The 15561-nt window shown below is 42.5% G+C and overlaps 1 protein-coding gene across 1 annotated transcript in view; it reads right to left on the reverse strand.

The window, feature by feature from the left end:
- Positions 1 to 15561, reverse strand: part of rims2b (regulating synaptic membrane exocytosis 2b) — a 181343-nt gene that overhangs the window by 148495 nt on the left and 17287 nt on the right. Inside the window, exon 3 of the mRNA XM_081376541.1 lies at positions 830 to 1040. Within this exon, the coding sequence (XP_081232667.1) occupies positions 830 to 1040 (211 nt within the window). The remainder of the gene's footprint in view (positions 1 to 829; positions 1041 to 15561) is intronic.

Consider the following 15561-nt stretch of genomic DNA (forward strand, 5'->3'; position numbering starts at 1 on the left):
CATGCATACAGTCAGATATTTTCATTTTGCTCGCTTTTTAAATTCGCACTGCAGCAGTGTTTATTTCTGCCTTTTAAATGCATTTAAATTCATGTTTTCCATAACGATCTCTTCATCTCTTTATCAGAGAAGTGAATTGTGTCAGCTCTCTCTTGTGTCAGAATTTGGTCATGCAGAATAAGGCATTAATATGTGCTTTATAAGTACTAATTAACAGCCAAAATCCTAGAAATATGCATGCTAATAAGCAACTAGTTATAAGTGAGAATTGGACCCTAAACTGAAGTGTTACCCAATTGTGTCATTAACTTGTTTTCTGAGCTTATGTACCTCACAAGTGAAAAAAGAGTGAATAAGTGAATCAAACTGACGCTCTCAATGTTCTGTGTGATTGGCTGTTTGCAGCATGACACACTTTCAGGTGCACGTTTCAGAGTTAATCACAAGCTCTGGATCAAACCCTGAATTGACAGAGAACGTTTATACTGAGTGTTTTGAGCCCGCTGAACCTGATCTAAACTAGGTTAGATTTGTAAGGTTTTGTCAACTCTAATACTCTGAAACTCAGAGCTTGTTCAACTAGGCCTCAGGAGTTAGGGAGACACTCTATTGTGGGGATTTATTTTCTTTTTACATTTCAGCACCCTCTAGTGGTTAAGGGGTTAAATAGCTAACTTTTTGTTTAGTAAAAAGCCACCAAACCCAGAAGCACAATCTGAAAGATGTCGAAATTGAACATAAGATACAGAAGCACAAGGCCATATACAGTAGACAGGGTCTTTATACAACTTGTTTACAGATTTTACGATGAGAGAGGGGTCAGACGTACTTTGTTGGACCGGAGCGAGACGCGTCCTCCACAGCGTGCGCAGAACTTATTTTGGCAATAAGAACAGACGTGGCCGCAGCCATCGGCAAACTTGGTTTTGTGGCAGATCCCACAGATGGGGGAGTCTCCCTTCTGCTCCGGATTCTTCTGAGCCTCCTCTCCGATTTTCTTCACCTGGTCCTTATACATCTCAAACTGCTGGTGCAACTTCCTGTGGAGAGCAGAGGGGGACATTTAGGTTTGGGTAATTTTAGTGTTTTCCTGTAATTGTATTGATTTACATTTGGGGAGGAGAGTCAGGTGTGAAGAGCAGCTCCTGGATCAGTGTGAGGGTACGTTTACACGACAACAATATACTAAAAACTGAAACATTTTTCCTTTGGGTTTTTTGCATACAGACGACAGTGTTGTCTAAACAATCCCCATCCACACAGATCCATGAAAATTATAAAAAATGGTGTATTATGCATGCCAGGCCAGTAGTTGGCGATGTCACTTTTAAAGAAACACTACGTGCCTATTACTGAACATGTAAAACGCATGGGCATGACATCACCTTTTTTTTTTAATTCACATTTTGTAGTTTACTCTGAGACGATGAAGGTGTTTTCAAAAACGTGAACTTTGAAACCCGTTTTCAAAAGTTTGCATTTTCAAGCCCATTTTCAAACACTGTTGCCGTGTAAATGAGTTTGTGCAATGATAGCTTTGTCACCTGTTAATTAATATTTATGCAAAACTGATCAGGAATATGAAAATAATTCAGCCAAGAAGTGCTATTATGTTCAGCATAACCTGCAATGTTACTGCAAATAAAAAGAAGAAAAAATACCAGATTGATAACACAATAGGGTGCTTTTTCAGTAAAAATGTTAAGAATTTTTTAATAAGAATAATTATACATTTCTACCAATAAACTTTACATATTAAAAATTTGAATAATTGTAAAATAAAGTAATTTTTATATAAAAAATTAAGGGAAAAAATGGGTTGAGATTATTTATATTCCCATCATGTTGAAGAAGATGATGTTACTTCACTGATGTCTTAACACATTTCATTTTCAATATGGATAACAATACCAAAACTGGATCAGGAGTCTCAATAGCTCTCCAACAAATGTGAGATTTGCAGTTTCATTGCTTTATAAGACACCAATTTGTACCAGTGTTGTTAACAAAAATGAAAACGTTTGTTAATTGAAATAAAGCTAAAAAAATAAATAAATAAACGTAAATAAACTTCATACCTAATTGAAAGGATTAAGTAATGTGGAATTGTCAAGTTCACATAGCTTATTTTATTTCAATTATGCATGGTTTATTTATGTAATAATTTTAAGGCAACAGGTTTCCTCACTTTTTTTAAGTAAGTCAGCTGATCACTTTTTAGTGTTTAAAACCTTAATTGTTTGGCACGTGATTATTGTGGTGCTTTGGGTTTAAGAGAGCACTGGGGGTGTAAACATTTTTATTAAGTTCTTTATTCAGTAGTAATTGCATTAATATACCTAATAGGCTTTAAACTCTGGGTTAATTCCTCCTATTCTAAATTCATCAGTCAAACCATATTGAAATAAGACAGTAACATTGACAGGATGCATCTAATACTTTAACAAGACTCGTAAGATGATAAGAGAGTGTTCCAGTTTGACAAGATCCAAATCTAATGCAGACAGACTAAATCAATAATTTATCCAGAGAAAAGACTTACTCATCAGATGATTATTGATCCAGGGGGTATTTTCCATTGTTTTTAAGTAGCAGTGAAGTATGACAGGGAGGGGTTTTACTGTACATGCACTACAAATCATGATATTCAGTTTGAGCCCTGGAAAATCGATAACATGTCCACACTGAAACTATCTGACATTGTCTCTCTGCAAGAGAACATGAATATCCGCTGTCATCGGTTTGGATTGAACATGTTGTGTTGACATACAATTTGATAGACTGATGAAACGGTCCGTCCAAAGAAAAAAAAAAAATTTGAGTATGCACATGGTAACTTCCACATGATTTAAGTACTTTTGAACCCAGAGCATTTCTTTACTAGAGTAGTGACAAACTATTCAGGGGGTAAACCCCTAGACCATCACACCAGTTCTGCTTGACCCACTTGGATTAAACCATGTTGTGTTAATTTTGACCCAGAGAACGATTTTTCTTTTTCCTGAAATAGCTTGTTATCGCATAATTCGCATTGGACAAAAACTTACTGACTTTGCTCACACAAGGTATAACAACTTTTGGATTTGGATTTGTGGTGTTCCAGGTCAAAATGACCGACTTACAAACAATTGGGTAACACTTTAGTTTAGAGTCCAATTCTCACTATTAACTAGTTGCTTATTAGCATGCAAATTACTAGGATATTGGCTATATTTATTAGTACTTTTAAAGCATATACCATACTCTAAATCCCTCAATCTTACCCAACACCTAAACTTAACAACTACCTTACTTACTATTAATAAAGCAGTAATTAGGAGTTTATTGAGGCAAAAGTTGTAGTTAATAATTAGATACTAGTGCGAATTGGACCCTAATCTAAAGTGTGACCAAAAAATTGCTTATAAATCTGTTATTACCAAACATTGGATTCCATCTTTGAACTAACTATTAACTATGACTTTTGCCTCAATTACCCCTTAAACTTAGTTCTTATTAATAGTTAGTAAGGTAGTTGTTAAGTTTAGGTATTGGGTAGGATTAAAGGATGTAGAATATGATCATGCAGAATAAAGCATTAATATATGCTTTATAAGTACTAATAAACAGCCAATATCCTAGTAATATGCATTCCAATAAGCAACTAGTTAATAGTGAGAATTGGACCCTAAACTGAAGTGTTACCCAATCGGGTCATCAATTTGTTTTCTTTAAATCAGCACGGGTTTTGTATTTGGAACGGATTGATCATAGGCCACATTGATCTGAGCTTATTTACCTCACAAGTGAAAAAAAGAGTGAATTTTTTTTACTGAAGTCTATTCACCTCAAACAAACAAACAAACTGAGGTTTATAAACTCAGATCAATGTGGCCTACGATCAATCAGTTTCAAAATTAAATCTGTAATTGAAAGGAAACAAGCTGACAAAAAGATTGAATCCAGTATTTGGTGATAGCATAATGTACGGAAGAGGATTAGGGCCAGGCAATAATAAAAAAATAAAACCATCTCGAGATTAAAGTCATTATAATGCGAGATTAAACTCGTTAAATTTCGAGAAAAAAAGTCGAAACACAATCTTGAGAATAAACTCATTAAATATTGAGAATAAAGTCGTTGTGTTTCGAGAAAAAACTCGTTAAATTTCGAGAAAAAAAGTCGAAATATAATCTTGAGAATAAACTCATTAAATATTGAGAATAAAGTCGTTGTGTTTCGAGAAAAAACTCGTTAAATTTCCAGAAAAAAGTCGAAATACAATCTTGAGAATAAACTCATTACATTTCGAGAATAAAGTCGTTGTGTTTCGAGAAAAAACTCGTTAAATTTCGAGAAAAAAGTCGAAGAATTGTGAGAATAAACTCGTTAAATGTCGAGAATAAAGTCGTTGTGTTTCGAGAAAAAAAGTCGAAATGAAATGTAACGTTAGAGAATAACGCATTTGATCAGTGTTCATTGCATAACCTGATAGAGGACATGACAGAGTTAGATCACTTAGACAATCTATATTTTTGACTTTCTTTCAGTAACAAAGAATAGAACATTAGGTCTAGGTCGGCTAGGTGTTTTTAGAAGAAAAAATCAGTCCAATTTGCGCGATGTACTCGCTTTTGTCCAACATGAAATTCATGGAGGTTTCGTGGTTTCCCAGGATACCATAAGACGCATTATTAAACTTGTTGATCCTCAAGGTGTGGAATTTCGACGAAGGAGACGCTTGAGAAGACGCCACTTGCGCTGGCCCAAATACACTCTGGCATATGGAAAGCTATGATAAACTAAAACCGTACAGCATTGCCATTAATGGCTGTATAGATGGTTACAGTCGTTACATTCTGTGGATGGAGGCGTACACAAACAACAACGATTAATAATGTGTCTTATGGTATCCTGGGAAACCACGAAACCTTGATGAGGTTGATATCAGTAGGCTATGCAATGAACACTGATCGAATGCGTTATTCTCTACATTTCATTTCGACTTTTTTTCTCGAAACACAACGACTTTATTCTCGAAATTCAATGAGTTTATTCTCAAGATTGTATTTCGACTTTTTTTCTCGAAATTTAACGAGTTTTTTTCTCGCAACACAACGACTTTATTCTCGATGTTTAATGAGTTTATTCTCGAGATTGTATTTCGACTTTTTTTCTCGAAATTTAACGAGTTTTTTCTCGCAACACAACGACTTTATTCTCGATATTTAATGAGTTTATTCTCAAGATTTTATTTCGACTTTTTTTCTCGAAATTTAACGAGTTTAATCTCGCATTATAATTACTTTAATCTCGAGATGGTTTTATTTTTTTATTATTGCCTGGCCCTAATCCTCCTCTGTAATAATGAGAGATTTACAAGCAAAGATTTTAAAAGCCCAGTCATTTTTGCCCGGGAACACCAAATTAGGTAAAGGATTTTTAGCAGGGAACTAGCTACTTTTAGCGGCATGAATTGAAGCCCCTGCACTGTACTTACGGCTTTGGCTCCTCCTCACTGGGGGACTTTGACTGGGGCTGAAGAACATTACTAACCAGCTCAGTGATTCCACTGAAAGGGTTCCACCTGTTCAGACAAGCATAGCAACATCAAGTGGCAAGAACCAAAGAAATGTGTTCTCTCTGTCCCGCTTACTCTTTGCATTTTGTGGAACTGATCGCCATGATTATGCCATATAAGACATGTTCCTGGATCAACATCTTTTGTTGATCCTGGAACAACATTCCTGTCTAAAAACATAGAGCTAAACCTATCTTTGCCTCTGAACCTAACCCTACCCATAATTTATCCCTAAAAATGTGAATAAGAATGGTGCAGAAGCCGCTGACCACTGCTATAAGCCTAAACTTGACATTAACTGTAAACCATATTCCTCAAATCTGATTTTTTGATTAGAATGTTGTTCCAGGATCATCAAGGATGTTTTACTTGGTGAAATCGCATTCAGTCCCCCTTGTGGGACTACACCAAGGAATCCCTAAACATTTTATTGAATGCTGCTTTAATCGAAAATGTTTGTGTGAATAATTTTTTTAATTTTTTTCCTGTGTTTAAAGAAATGGGTAAAAAAAATGAAAAATCATCATTTACTCACCTTCATGTAACTGCAGACCTGAACACAAAAGGAGATGTATAGCAGTTTTTAGGCTTAGACATTCTATCTAATATCTCCTTTTGTGTTCAATAGAAGAAAGTCAAGCGGGTTTAGAGTGACATGATAGTGAGTAAATGATGGCAGACTTTTGTTTTTGGATGGACTATCCCTTTGAGATCACCAGCAATAGCTCATGATTTGTAAATGATTGTACAATAACAGTCAGGCCACAAATCTGTGATTTGAGAATACTATATTCTCACAATATTGGCAAATTGTACACTCAATGTACAAAAGAATTGTAAATATTGGGGGGGGGGGGGGTCCAGTCAGTAAGTCCTTTGAGGTCATTAAGGGTTCCCTTTCAAGGGGGCTTGTTTTCTAAAACTCAAAGGTGATAGGCTTCTAAGCAAAACCCCCATTCGTCATTCACTGACGTAACTCATAGTGACTGAACGAAAGGGAACCCTGGTTCCCTGAAGAGGGAACGAGACGCTGCGTCGAGACGCTGTGGGAACACCTCTGCGTGATTGCGTCATGAAGCACTTATGAAATCAGTCCAATGGTGTGATGGAATGTCATGTGACGTCATCGACCAGGAAACTATAAAGCATACAAAAACACACAGTCACTAGCTTCTGTGTCTTCAGCAAGCGCTCTGTGTGAAACTGTCTCTGTCTATTTATTGTTGTTTGTCCACAAGCATACATACAGTATATATCTAGACAGGAGTATAATGGGGAGCAAACAGCTTTTTCAATCGTGTGTTCCTCCCTGCCATCGCTTCATTATGAGTGGGAACACAAGCAATTTATGTGTTGTTTGTTTGGGAGTGGAGCATGCACGGTCAGCTCTAAAGGGGGCTGACGATGTTCATTCATAAATTCCAGACGTGTAACATATGCACTATCGAGAGTTTTAGCTCTGCTCCTGTTGGCTTTTTTCTCGAGTGAAGAAAGTCAATAAAAATTCTTTGGCTTGGATCTCGCATTTGCCGAGGCAGCGCATAGATTAGGGGTCTGCAATAAAGATTCTGTGACTCGATCTCGGATCTCGCGTGTGCCAAGGCAGAGCGTAGATTACAGGTCTACATATCTGCAATAAGAATCTAATGGCTCAGATCGCAAGTTTGCCAAGGCAGCGCGTAGATTATTTGTCTGCATCTCTGCAATAAGAATCTAGTGGCTCATCTTGCATTTGCCGAGGTAATGTGTAGATAATGGGTCCGCAATGTATATATATGCAGGGAACTGAGCAGACGGGAATTCCCTTTCTCTCTTTCTCTTATGTTTGTGTGCAAACTAGTGTTTGCATATTATTATTTAGGCTATGGTTCTTTTTGTTTGAGATTATAGCCTGTCATTCAGACCATGTATTCTTGTCTGTTTGTTTCTGGCTGCATTTAATTTTGACTAAATTAAATGTTAAATACTCTTCTGCTCTGAAGTCTATATTAATACAATACATTCAGCCTTTCACCTACACAGTTTCTACTTGTCTGGTTGATATTTGGCTGCATTTCATTTTAGAGAAAATTTAATATGTACTCATCTTATCTTTGAGGAGTTAGAGGTCTTTATTAATATATTATTCAGCTTTTTCATCCAGACCATGTTTACTTGTCTGGTTGAAATTTGGCTGCATTTAATTTTTGAGAAAATTAAATATGTACTCATCTTATCTTTGAGGAGCAAGATGTCAGTATTAACATACTATTCAGCTTTTTCATCCAGACCGTGTTTACTTGTCTGGTTGATATTTGGCTGCATTTAATTTTTGAGAAAATTAAATATGTACTCATCTTATCTTTTAGGATTTAGATGTCTGTATTATTATACTATTCAGCTTTTCATCCAGGGGTGTGTTTCCCGAAAGCATCATTGGCCAACAATGGTCGCAAATTCCGTCGTTACCAATAGAGTTCAATGGACATTGCGATGAACTTGCGACCATAGTTGGCCAACGATGCTTTCGGGAAACGCACCCCAGACCGGGTTGACTTTTCTGGTTGATATTTGGCTGTATTTGATTTTTGTCAAAATTAAATATATATTCATCTGATCTTTGAGGAGTCGTTTAAATCTGAGGAAATAAATGGTGAATTCCTGGGGGGAAATGGATAACACCTCATTATATGTTGCTCCAACGAGTTCTAGTCTCAGTGTCTGACTCGCAGAAGGAGGGTTTAAGAGGGGTCAGGTTCCTCACCCAAGGCCCAGTTTTGAGGGCTTCTTGTCGTCGCATAATGCTAACGTCATATGCTTCCTTCACAGGATGAGTGGTCGCTCGGCGCAAGGTCTGTGGCAGGACCATCTTCTTTCTTGGCACATAAATCGGCTAGAAATGATGGTGGTGTTTCGAGCTCTCAAATACTTCCTACCAGACCTGAGGGGCCGTCATGTGCTTGTCCGCACGGACAACACATCGATGGTCTCTTACATCACCATCAGGGGGATCTGAGGTCACGTCAATTATGCAAACTGGCTCACCAGATCCTCCTGTGGGCCCAAGGGAATTTGTTCTCTTTAAAGGCAATTTACATCCCAGGGTTTTTAAATCAGGGAGCAGACATCCTGTCGAGGCAGCGGCCGAAAAACTTTGATAGAGCAGAAGTAGACTTTTTCGCATCTTAAGAGACGACACACTGTCCACTGTGATTCTCACTCAGTCAGCCAGCTCCTCTGGGGCTGGACGCTATGGTGCAGACATGGCCGAGGTCACATCTGTAAGCATTTCCCCTGATCGCTCTGCTCCCGGGAGTTCTGAAGAGAGTTCGCCGGGACAGGGACCGGCTTCTGTTAATAGCCCCGTTTTGCAGGCCCAAGTATGGTTCTCAGACCTAGAGTCTCTCCTTGAGGGCTCTCCTCTTTGAGATTCGCTCAGGTCCCCCTTTTCTCTCAGGCGAGCAGGTTGATCCTTCACCCCCGCCCAGAATTGTGGAAACTTTGGGCTTGGCCTCTGAGGGGGCCCAGCTCATAAGTTCAGGTCTCTCAAATGAGGTTGTTGCTCCCTCCATGAGGAAACTCTACATCTTGAAGTGGATATTTTTCATCCACTTCAAGACCCAGTTATCTGCCCAGTGGTTGCAGTGCTGGAGTTCCTGCAGGAGCATTTCTCCGCAGGTCTATCCCCCTCCACAATAAAGGTGTACATGGCAACCTTAGCTGCTTATCACATCCCTTTAAGTGGTGTATCCTTGGGGATACACCCTGTAGTAACGTTTCCTTCCTTCCTTCCTTCCGTCACGCCATTGGACTGATTTCAGTGCTTCATGACGCAATCATGCAGAGGTGTTCCCACAGCGTCTCGACGCAGCTTCTCGTTCCCTTTCATTCAGTCACTACGAATGGGGGTTTCACGTAGAAGCCTATCACCTTCGAGTTTTAGAAAACGAGCCAGTGGCATGGAAAATGCCTTGGGTCTGCGGATATTGCATGCTGCGACTCCGCCCCACCACTTGGGTATAAAAGGAGGAGCGGTGGCAATCTCGCATTATGTTTTCACTTCGAAGCCAAGAGTAATCTTCACTTCTACAAGCCATTCTGAGATCTTCACTCTTCGAGACAAGCTACTCTCCAGGTGTTGGTGACGGCGAATTCCAGCGAGATCACATTGCCTGCTGATCTGTGCAGTGATCTGCCAGTCGTGTGCTTCTCCCTGGTCGCTTCAGCACTCTGCAGAGTTTTCCCTCTCACAAAAGAGCTTGCACGTGGCACGTCTTTATAAAGATGTCTCATCCGTGCACTTCTGGTCAGACTGTTTCTCAATTTGATGGGCACAATCACTGCCTTGCGTGTTTGGGCATTGATCACGCTAAGGCAGCTTTTGTGGATGAATCATGTTCTCATTGCGAGAACATGACCATCGCGACACTGCGGTCAAGACAATGACCTCAGTAGAGCAAGAATCCACTCATCCACACCCCGATCTACCCCCTCTTTGAGAGGTGGTACTTTGGCTTTTGGACAGGGTGACCTGAGGATGACGGTGTGGAACAAAGCGCCAACGATATTTCCTCGGCCCACATCCCCCTCTTTTTCCATGCCATTGGCTCGTTTTCTAAAACTTGAAGGTGATAGGCTTCTAAGCGAAACCCCCATTCGTCATTCACTGATGTAACGTCTCAATTCCCTCCTCAGGGAACGAGGGTTACGTAACCGAGACATTAGTCGTAACCCGAGACATTACATATATATACACACACACATTTATGTAGACATTCTATTTTAAATAAATGCGGTTCTTTAAAATAAGAAACAAGAAATGTTTCTTGAGCAGCAAATCAGAATATTAGAATGATTTCTGAAGGATTATGTGACACTGAAGACTGGAGTAATGATGCTGAAAATTCAGCTTTGCATCACAAGAATAAATGACATCTTAAAATATATTCAAATACAAAATACTTATTTAAAATTGTAAGAATATAAGACAATATTACTGTTTTTAATGTATTTTGATCAAATAAATGAAGCCTTGGTGAACATAAAAGCCTTTTCAAAACCATTAAAAAATCTTACTGACCCCAAATTCTTTTTTTAGTGAATATAAAAAATAAAAAAAATTGATAATGGGGTAAGACCTTAAAAAAAACTTTCTTAAAGATATAATTTTTTTTTTTTAAAGTTTCAGGTTTACTTCTCAAGTAAACTGATCTTGTTTGAAGGATGTTTTTTTTTTTTCTTTTTTTTTTTTTACTGGAAAACAAGAGTGTAATGCAATAGATCAGTGATCAGAGAAGCGGCAGCATTAGAACTAAGGGTGGAGAAAGAAGCCACAATATGAAAGCAGGTGAATCACAAGAGGAAACTAGTTCTGTATACTGGAGGACGGTGGAGGAGAAACTGACCAACTACATGTACATATGGGTCACTACAGCAACACAGATTTGCGATTAAACGTACAACCCAAAGGTTAGAAGGATGAGAAAGCATGAACAGTTTCAGTAAATCAAATGGGGAAAAGGGCCCTGGAAGGACTAGTCCTGAGTTTTCAACTACTGAACATCATAAAGCCAAATAACTGATCATAGGTCAGCTCTGAGGGATGTATCATAGACAGCAAAGAGCGAAGAAGGAAGACTGAAAGCTTAAAGTATGCTGAAAGAATTTGCTTGTACTCACTGAGCTGGTTGAGGCTTTGTGTCTTCTTTAGGAGGTTCCCTAAAAAGATATGTTCAACAGCTCATCACACACACAGGCAAAATATAAGACAAAATCAAAAACGGACAAATCAAAAACAAATTAAATTACGGCATAATGAAGTCAGAAAACTAATAATAGTAAAATAAAATAAAAATATTGGGGCTGCCAAAATAATGTGCCAAATTGTTAAATATAATTATTAATAATATTAAATAATATTAACATCATTACATTTCATGCTATTGGACCTTTAAGAATTATAACTTTACTAAGGCAGAATTTTAAGGAAGCTTGTTTCTGTCACAGAATATAAAAAATAGTCGTGGTCAGAATTATTGATACCCTTGGTAAATATGAAACAAAGAAGTCGAAAATGAAAATAAATCTGCATTGTTAATCCTTTTGACCTTGTATCAAAAAATGTAATAAAAAGTAAAACAATGGAAAATGGGGGGAAAATATCATCAAGAAATAAATGTTTTTCTCATATACACATTGGCCACGACTTTTTATTCAATACTTTTTGCAACTTTGTTTTTTGCCAAGATAACAGCTCTGAGTTCTCTTACGAGAGTACTCTCGTGTTGTGTAAGTTTAGCTTACGCTACGGCAAAACTCCTTTTCTCGAGAATACTGAAGCAAAAAATGATCCTTTAATTTTTAGAATGTAAAACGCATTTGCTGCAGCAGGCAGACATAGGCGAGACAGCTCGCGCGCCTATTGGCTGCTCTGCGGCAACTGCTGCAACCTATCAGTGCATCCTGGCATGACTCCAGCACCAATGGGAAGCCTTCCCGTGCTGTCGTCATAGCCCGCCAAAACAGGGTGTGGCTTCGCCTATAAAACCCCCCTGCACAGGTTGCACAAGTGATTTTGTCTCCTTTCAGCGAAGGATTTCGCTGGATCTACGAGAGAGAAGCAACGCCTTCGAACAGCATCTCAGCGGGACGAGCTCGAGTCAAGGACCTGGCTGGATATTCGCCACCTTCGTTCGCAGTACCTGCTGCGCTATCCGGCGCTCATATCCTTTTCAAATTCTCTCCGTGTGTGTTCGCCGCTGCAACATGCACGTTTTCTCTAAAAGAGCAAAGGCATTTTTCAATGCCCATCATGTCCTGCGGCTCGTGCCCTCCTCAGCGTCGGGGACCGCCACGAGCTGTGCGCTTCCTGCCTGGGAAAGGACCACGCAGATCACACGCTCGCCGAGGACGGCTACCGTGAGTGCGAATCTTTGCCTCTCTCGACCCTGCGAGCTCGACAGGCTTTGTTCGCCATCAAACCTGCTATTTCTACGCCTTCTGCTGGGCCGCGCCCTAAAAAGCGCCGCTCACAAAGGCCACCAGAACCGATTCTCTGAGTCCCCCGTCTCTTTTCTCGACAGCCAACGCCCCGCTGTCGCGGCGCCCGACGAGATGGAGCGGGACATCGCGGAGGACGACAGCTGCTCGATTCTGGCGTCCGGGAGTGAGGGCTGGTCAGCCTCCATCTGAGCCGGAATCCAGCGTGAGGGCTTCCGTCGACGCTGAGCTTCTCCGTCTCATCACTAAGGCCGTAGAAGACCTCGGCCTCGATTGGTCAACACCCAAGGAGCCCGCGCCTAACAGGTTGTATGGCTGCTTTCTGTCTGGACGCCGCTCTGCACCTGTTTCGAGGCCCGCTCCCTTCCTCCCCGAGCTGCACGATGAGCTCTCCAAGTCATAAGGAGCCCCGTACTCAGCCAGACTAAAATCCTCTGTCTCTTCGACGCTCTCCGCGGTTGACGGCGCGAAAGACAGGGGATATCTTTCTGTTCCTCCCGCTGGGGAAGCGGTAGCGACTCAGTTGTGCCCGCCCTCTGCGGGATGGCGGTCCAAGCTGAGCCTGCCCACTAAAGCCTGCCAGACGACTTCGACGCTGATCGGTCGCGCCTACACCGCCGCCGGTCAAGCTGCCTCCGGTCTGCATACCATGGCCGTTTTGCAGATTCATCAGGCCAACCTTCTCCGGTCGCTGGACGAGGCTGGCCCATCTGCGGAGAGCGCGACGGACTTGAGAAGCACAACAGATTTAGCTCTCAGAGCTACCAAGACCGCTGTTCAAGCTATCGGCCGCAACATGGCCACTCTCACCGTCACTGAGCGTCACCTGTGGCTAACGCTGTCCGACATGTCGGAGTCTGACCGCGCCACCTTCCTCGACGCTCCCGTGTCACCAACAGGTTTGTTCGGTCCCTCTGTGAAGGGCTTCACGGAGCGATACACAGAGGTGCAGCAAACGTCTCAGGCCATGAGACATTTTCTGCCGCGGCGTTCTAGTTCCACAGCAGGCCGTGCTAGGAAGCAGCCGCCCGCTCGGAAAAACAGCGCCCCCACCGCCTCCTCCGCCCACCTCACAACAACGCCAGGCTCGGGATGTAAGTCAGTGTTGACGCTCCACCAGCCGCCGCAGACCGCCTCCCGCCCGGGGACCCAGGCACAAGCTCGCGCCGAGCTTTGAGCCTCCCAAGTCTTCCTAGCCACTCTAGGAAAACGCCAATGGTCAAGTCCCGCTGCGGCCGGACCGCCATCAAAGTATGCACGAACCGCTCTCTCAGTTCCCTCAGCTGAGGCGACTCGAAGAGTGTATTCAGCAGCCAATGAGTCAGTTCCACAACTCGCTCGCCTGCACACAAACGCCGTTCTCACTGCGACCCACATATCTCTCAAAAAGAGCATTATTTCAGGTCATATTCTGGCTCAGGCCGAAGGTGTCTTAAATGTAGGACAGGTGCCCACTTCCCAGTGCCCACCCCTACATGAAAACACTACCCTCACTGTGTGTCACACTCATCCAAGGTCGAAAACAATAAAGCTGGCTCAAGCCGCCCGACCGCTAAAGTGTAAGAATTGTGCCCACTCCCCAGTGTTCACTCTTACACACAAGCACTACCCATGCAGTGTCCCACACCACCACAGGGTCCATATCAGTCAAACCGGCTCACGCTGTTCATATTCTGAGTGTAGGAAATGTGCCCGCTGTACAGCGCCCACCCCCGCTTGTGAATATGACTGTATCTGCGCCACGCACACACATAGAGCCTCAATGTGTGAGCGCACGCGCTGGCAGTGTGGTGAGTGCAGGTCACGTGTCTGCCTCTCAGCGCACACACTTTGTGAACAGCTCGCAGCGCTGTATCTGTATCAAAGCAGCTGCCACGCTCACGCTCAAGGGGGGTGAGAGTCCTGAACTATCTGGACGACTGGCTAATTATAGCACAGTCAAAAGAAGAATTGGTGTTACACAGAACACTACTGCTGACCCATCTCGAGCAGTTGGGTCTCAGAGTCAACTGGACCAAAAGCATTCTACTCCCCAGCCAGAAAATTTCCTTTCTGGGGATAGAACTGGACTCTGTATGGGGGTGCGCCTGACACAGGAACGCGCGGCAGTGACACAGCGCTTGGCAGCGACATTCACTGTGGGGAAATATCTCCCCCTCAGAGTGTTCCAGAGGATGATGGGTCTCATGGCCTCAGCCTCGTCGGTACTGCAGCTGGGTTTGATGAATATGCGCCCTTTTCAACTATGGTTGAGACGGCGAGTACCAGCGCGAGCATGGACTTCAGGTCTGCTCCATCTCACGGTGAATCAGACATGCGTTTCCGCCCTGAAACCGTGGATGAGACCCGGCTGGTACCAGTCCGGCGTGAACCTGGGCATCGCTTCACGAATCAAAGTGGTCTCAACAGATGCGTCCAACATGGGTTGGGGCGCCCTATACGAGGGGAGACCTTCTATGGGCCTGTGGTCAGACGCGGAGAAGCGTCTTCACATAAACTGTCTAGAGATGAAAGCGGTCGAGAATGCCCTTCAGTTCTTCCTCCCTGCGCTGAGGAACCACCACGTTCTAGTCAGAACAGACAACACGTCAGTGGTGTCCTACATAAATCGCCAGGGCGGCCTCAAATCCCGGAGCCTGTTTGCAATAGCAAAGCGCCTCCTCATATGGAGCCAGCACAATCTGCGCTCACTGAGAGCGGCGCATGTGCCGGGCGTCCTGAACATGGGCCCAGATATGCTATCCTGGGCAAAGCTCTCCTCAGGTCCCTGCACCCCCTCACGGGGACGTTTTCGGCAGAGCAGAGATAGACCTGTTCGCATCGCAAGCCAACGCTCACTGCCCAATGTTCTTCACGAAAGAGATGGATGCGCTGGCCCAAAACTGGCCCAGACGCCCTCTGTAAGAATTTCCCCCGGTCGCTCTGTTACCACAGGTAATCAAACGACTCAGGGAGAGCAAATGCTCGATACTTCTCATAGCTCCGCTATGGGAGAATCAAGTCTGGTTCCCAGAACTGATGGA

The sequence above is a fragment of the Scardinius erythrophthalmus genome, assembly GCF_964197995.2.
Source record: "Scardinius erythrophthalmus genome assembly, chromosome: 10".
In the NCBI taxonomy this organism is placed as follows: domain Eukaryota; kingdom Metazoa; phylum Chordata; class Actinopteri; order Cypriniformes; family Leuciscidae; genus Scardinius; species Scardinius erythrophthalmus.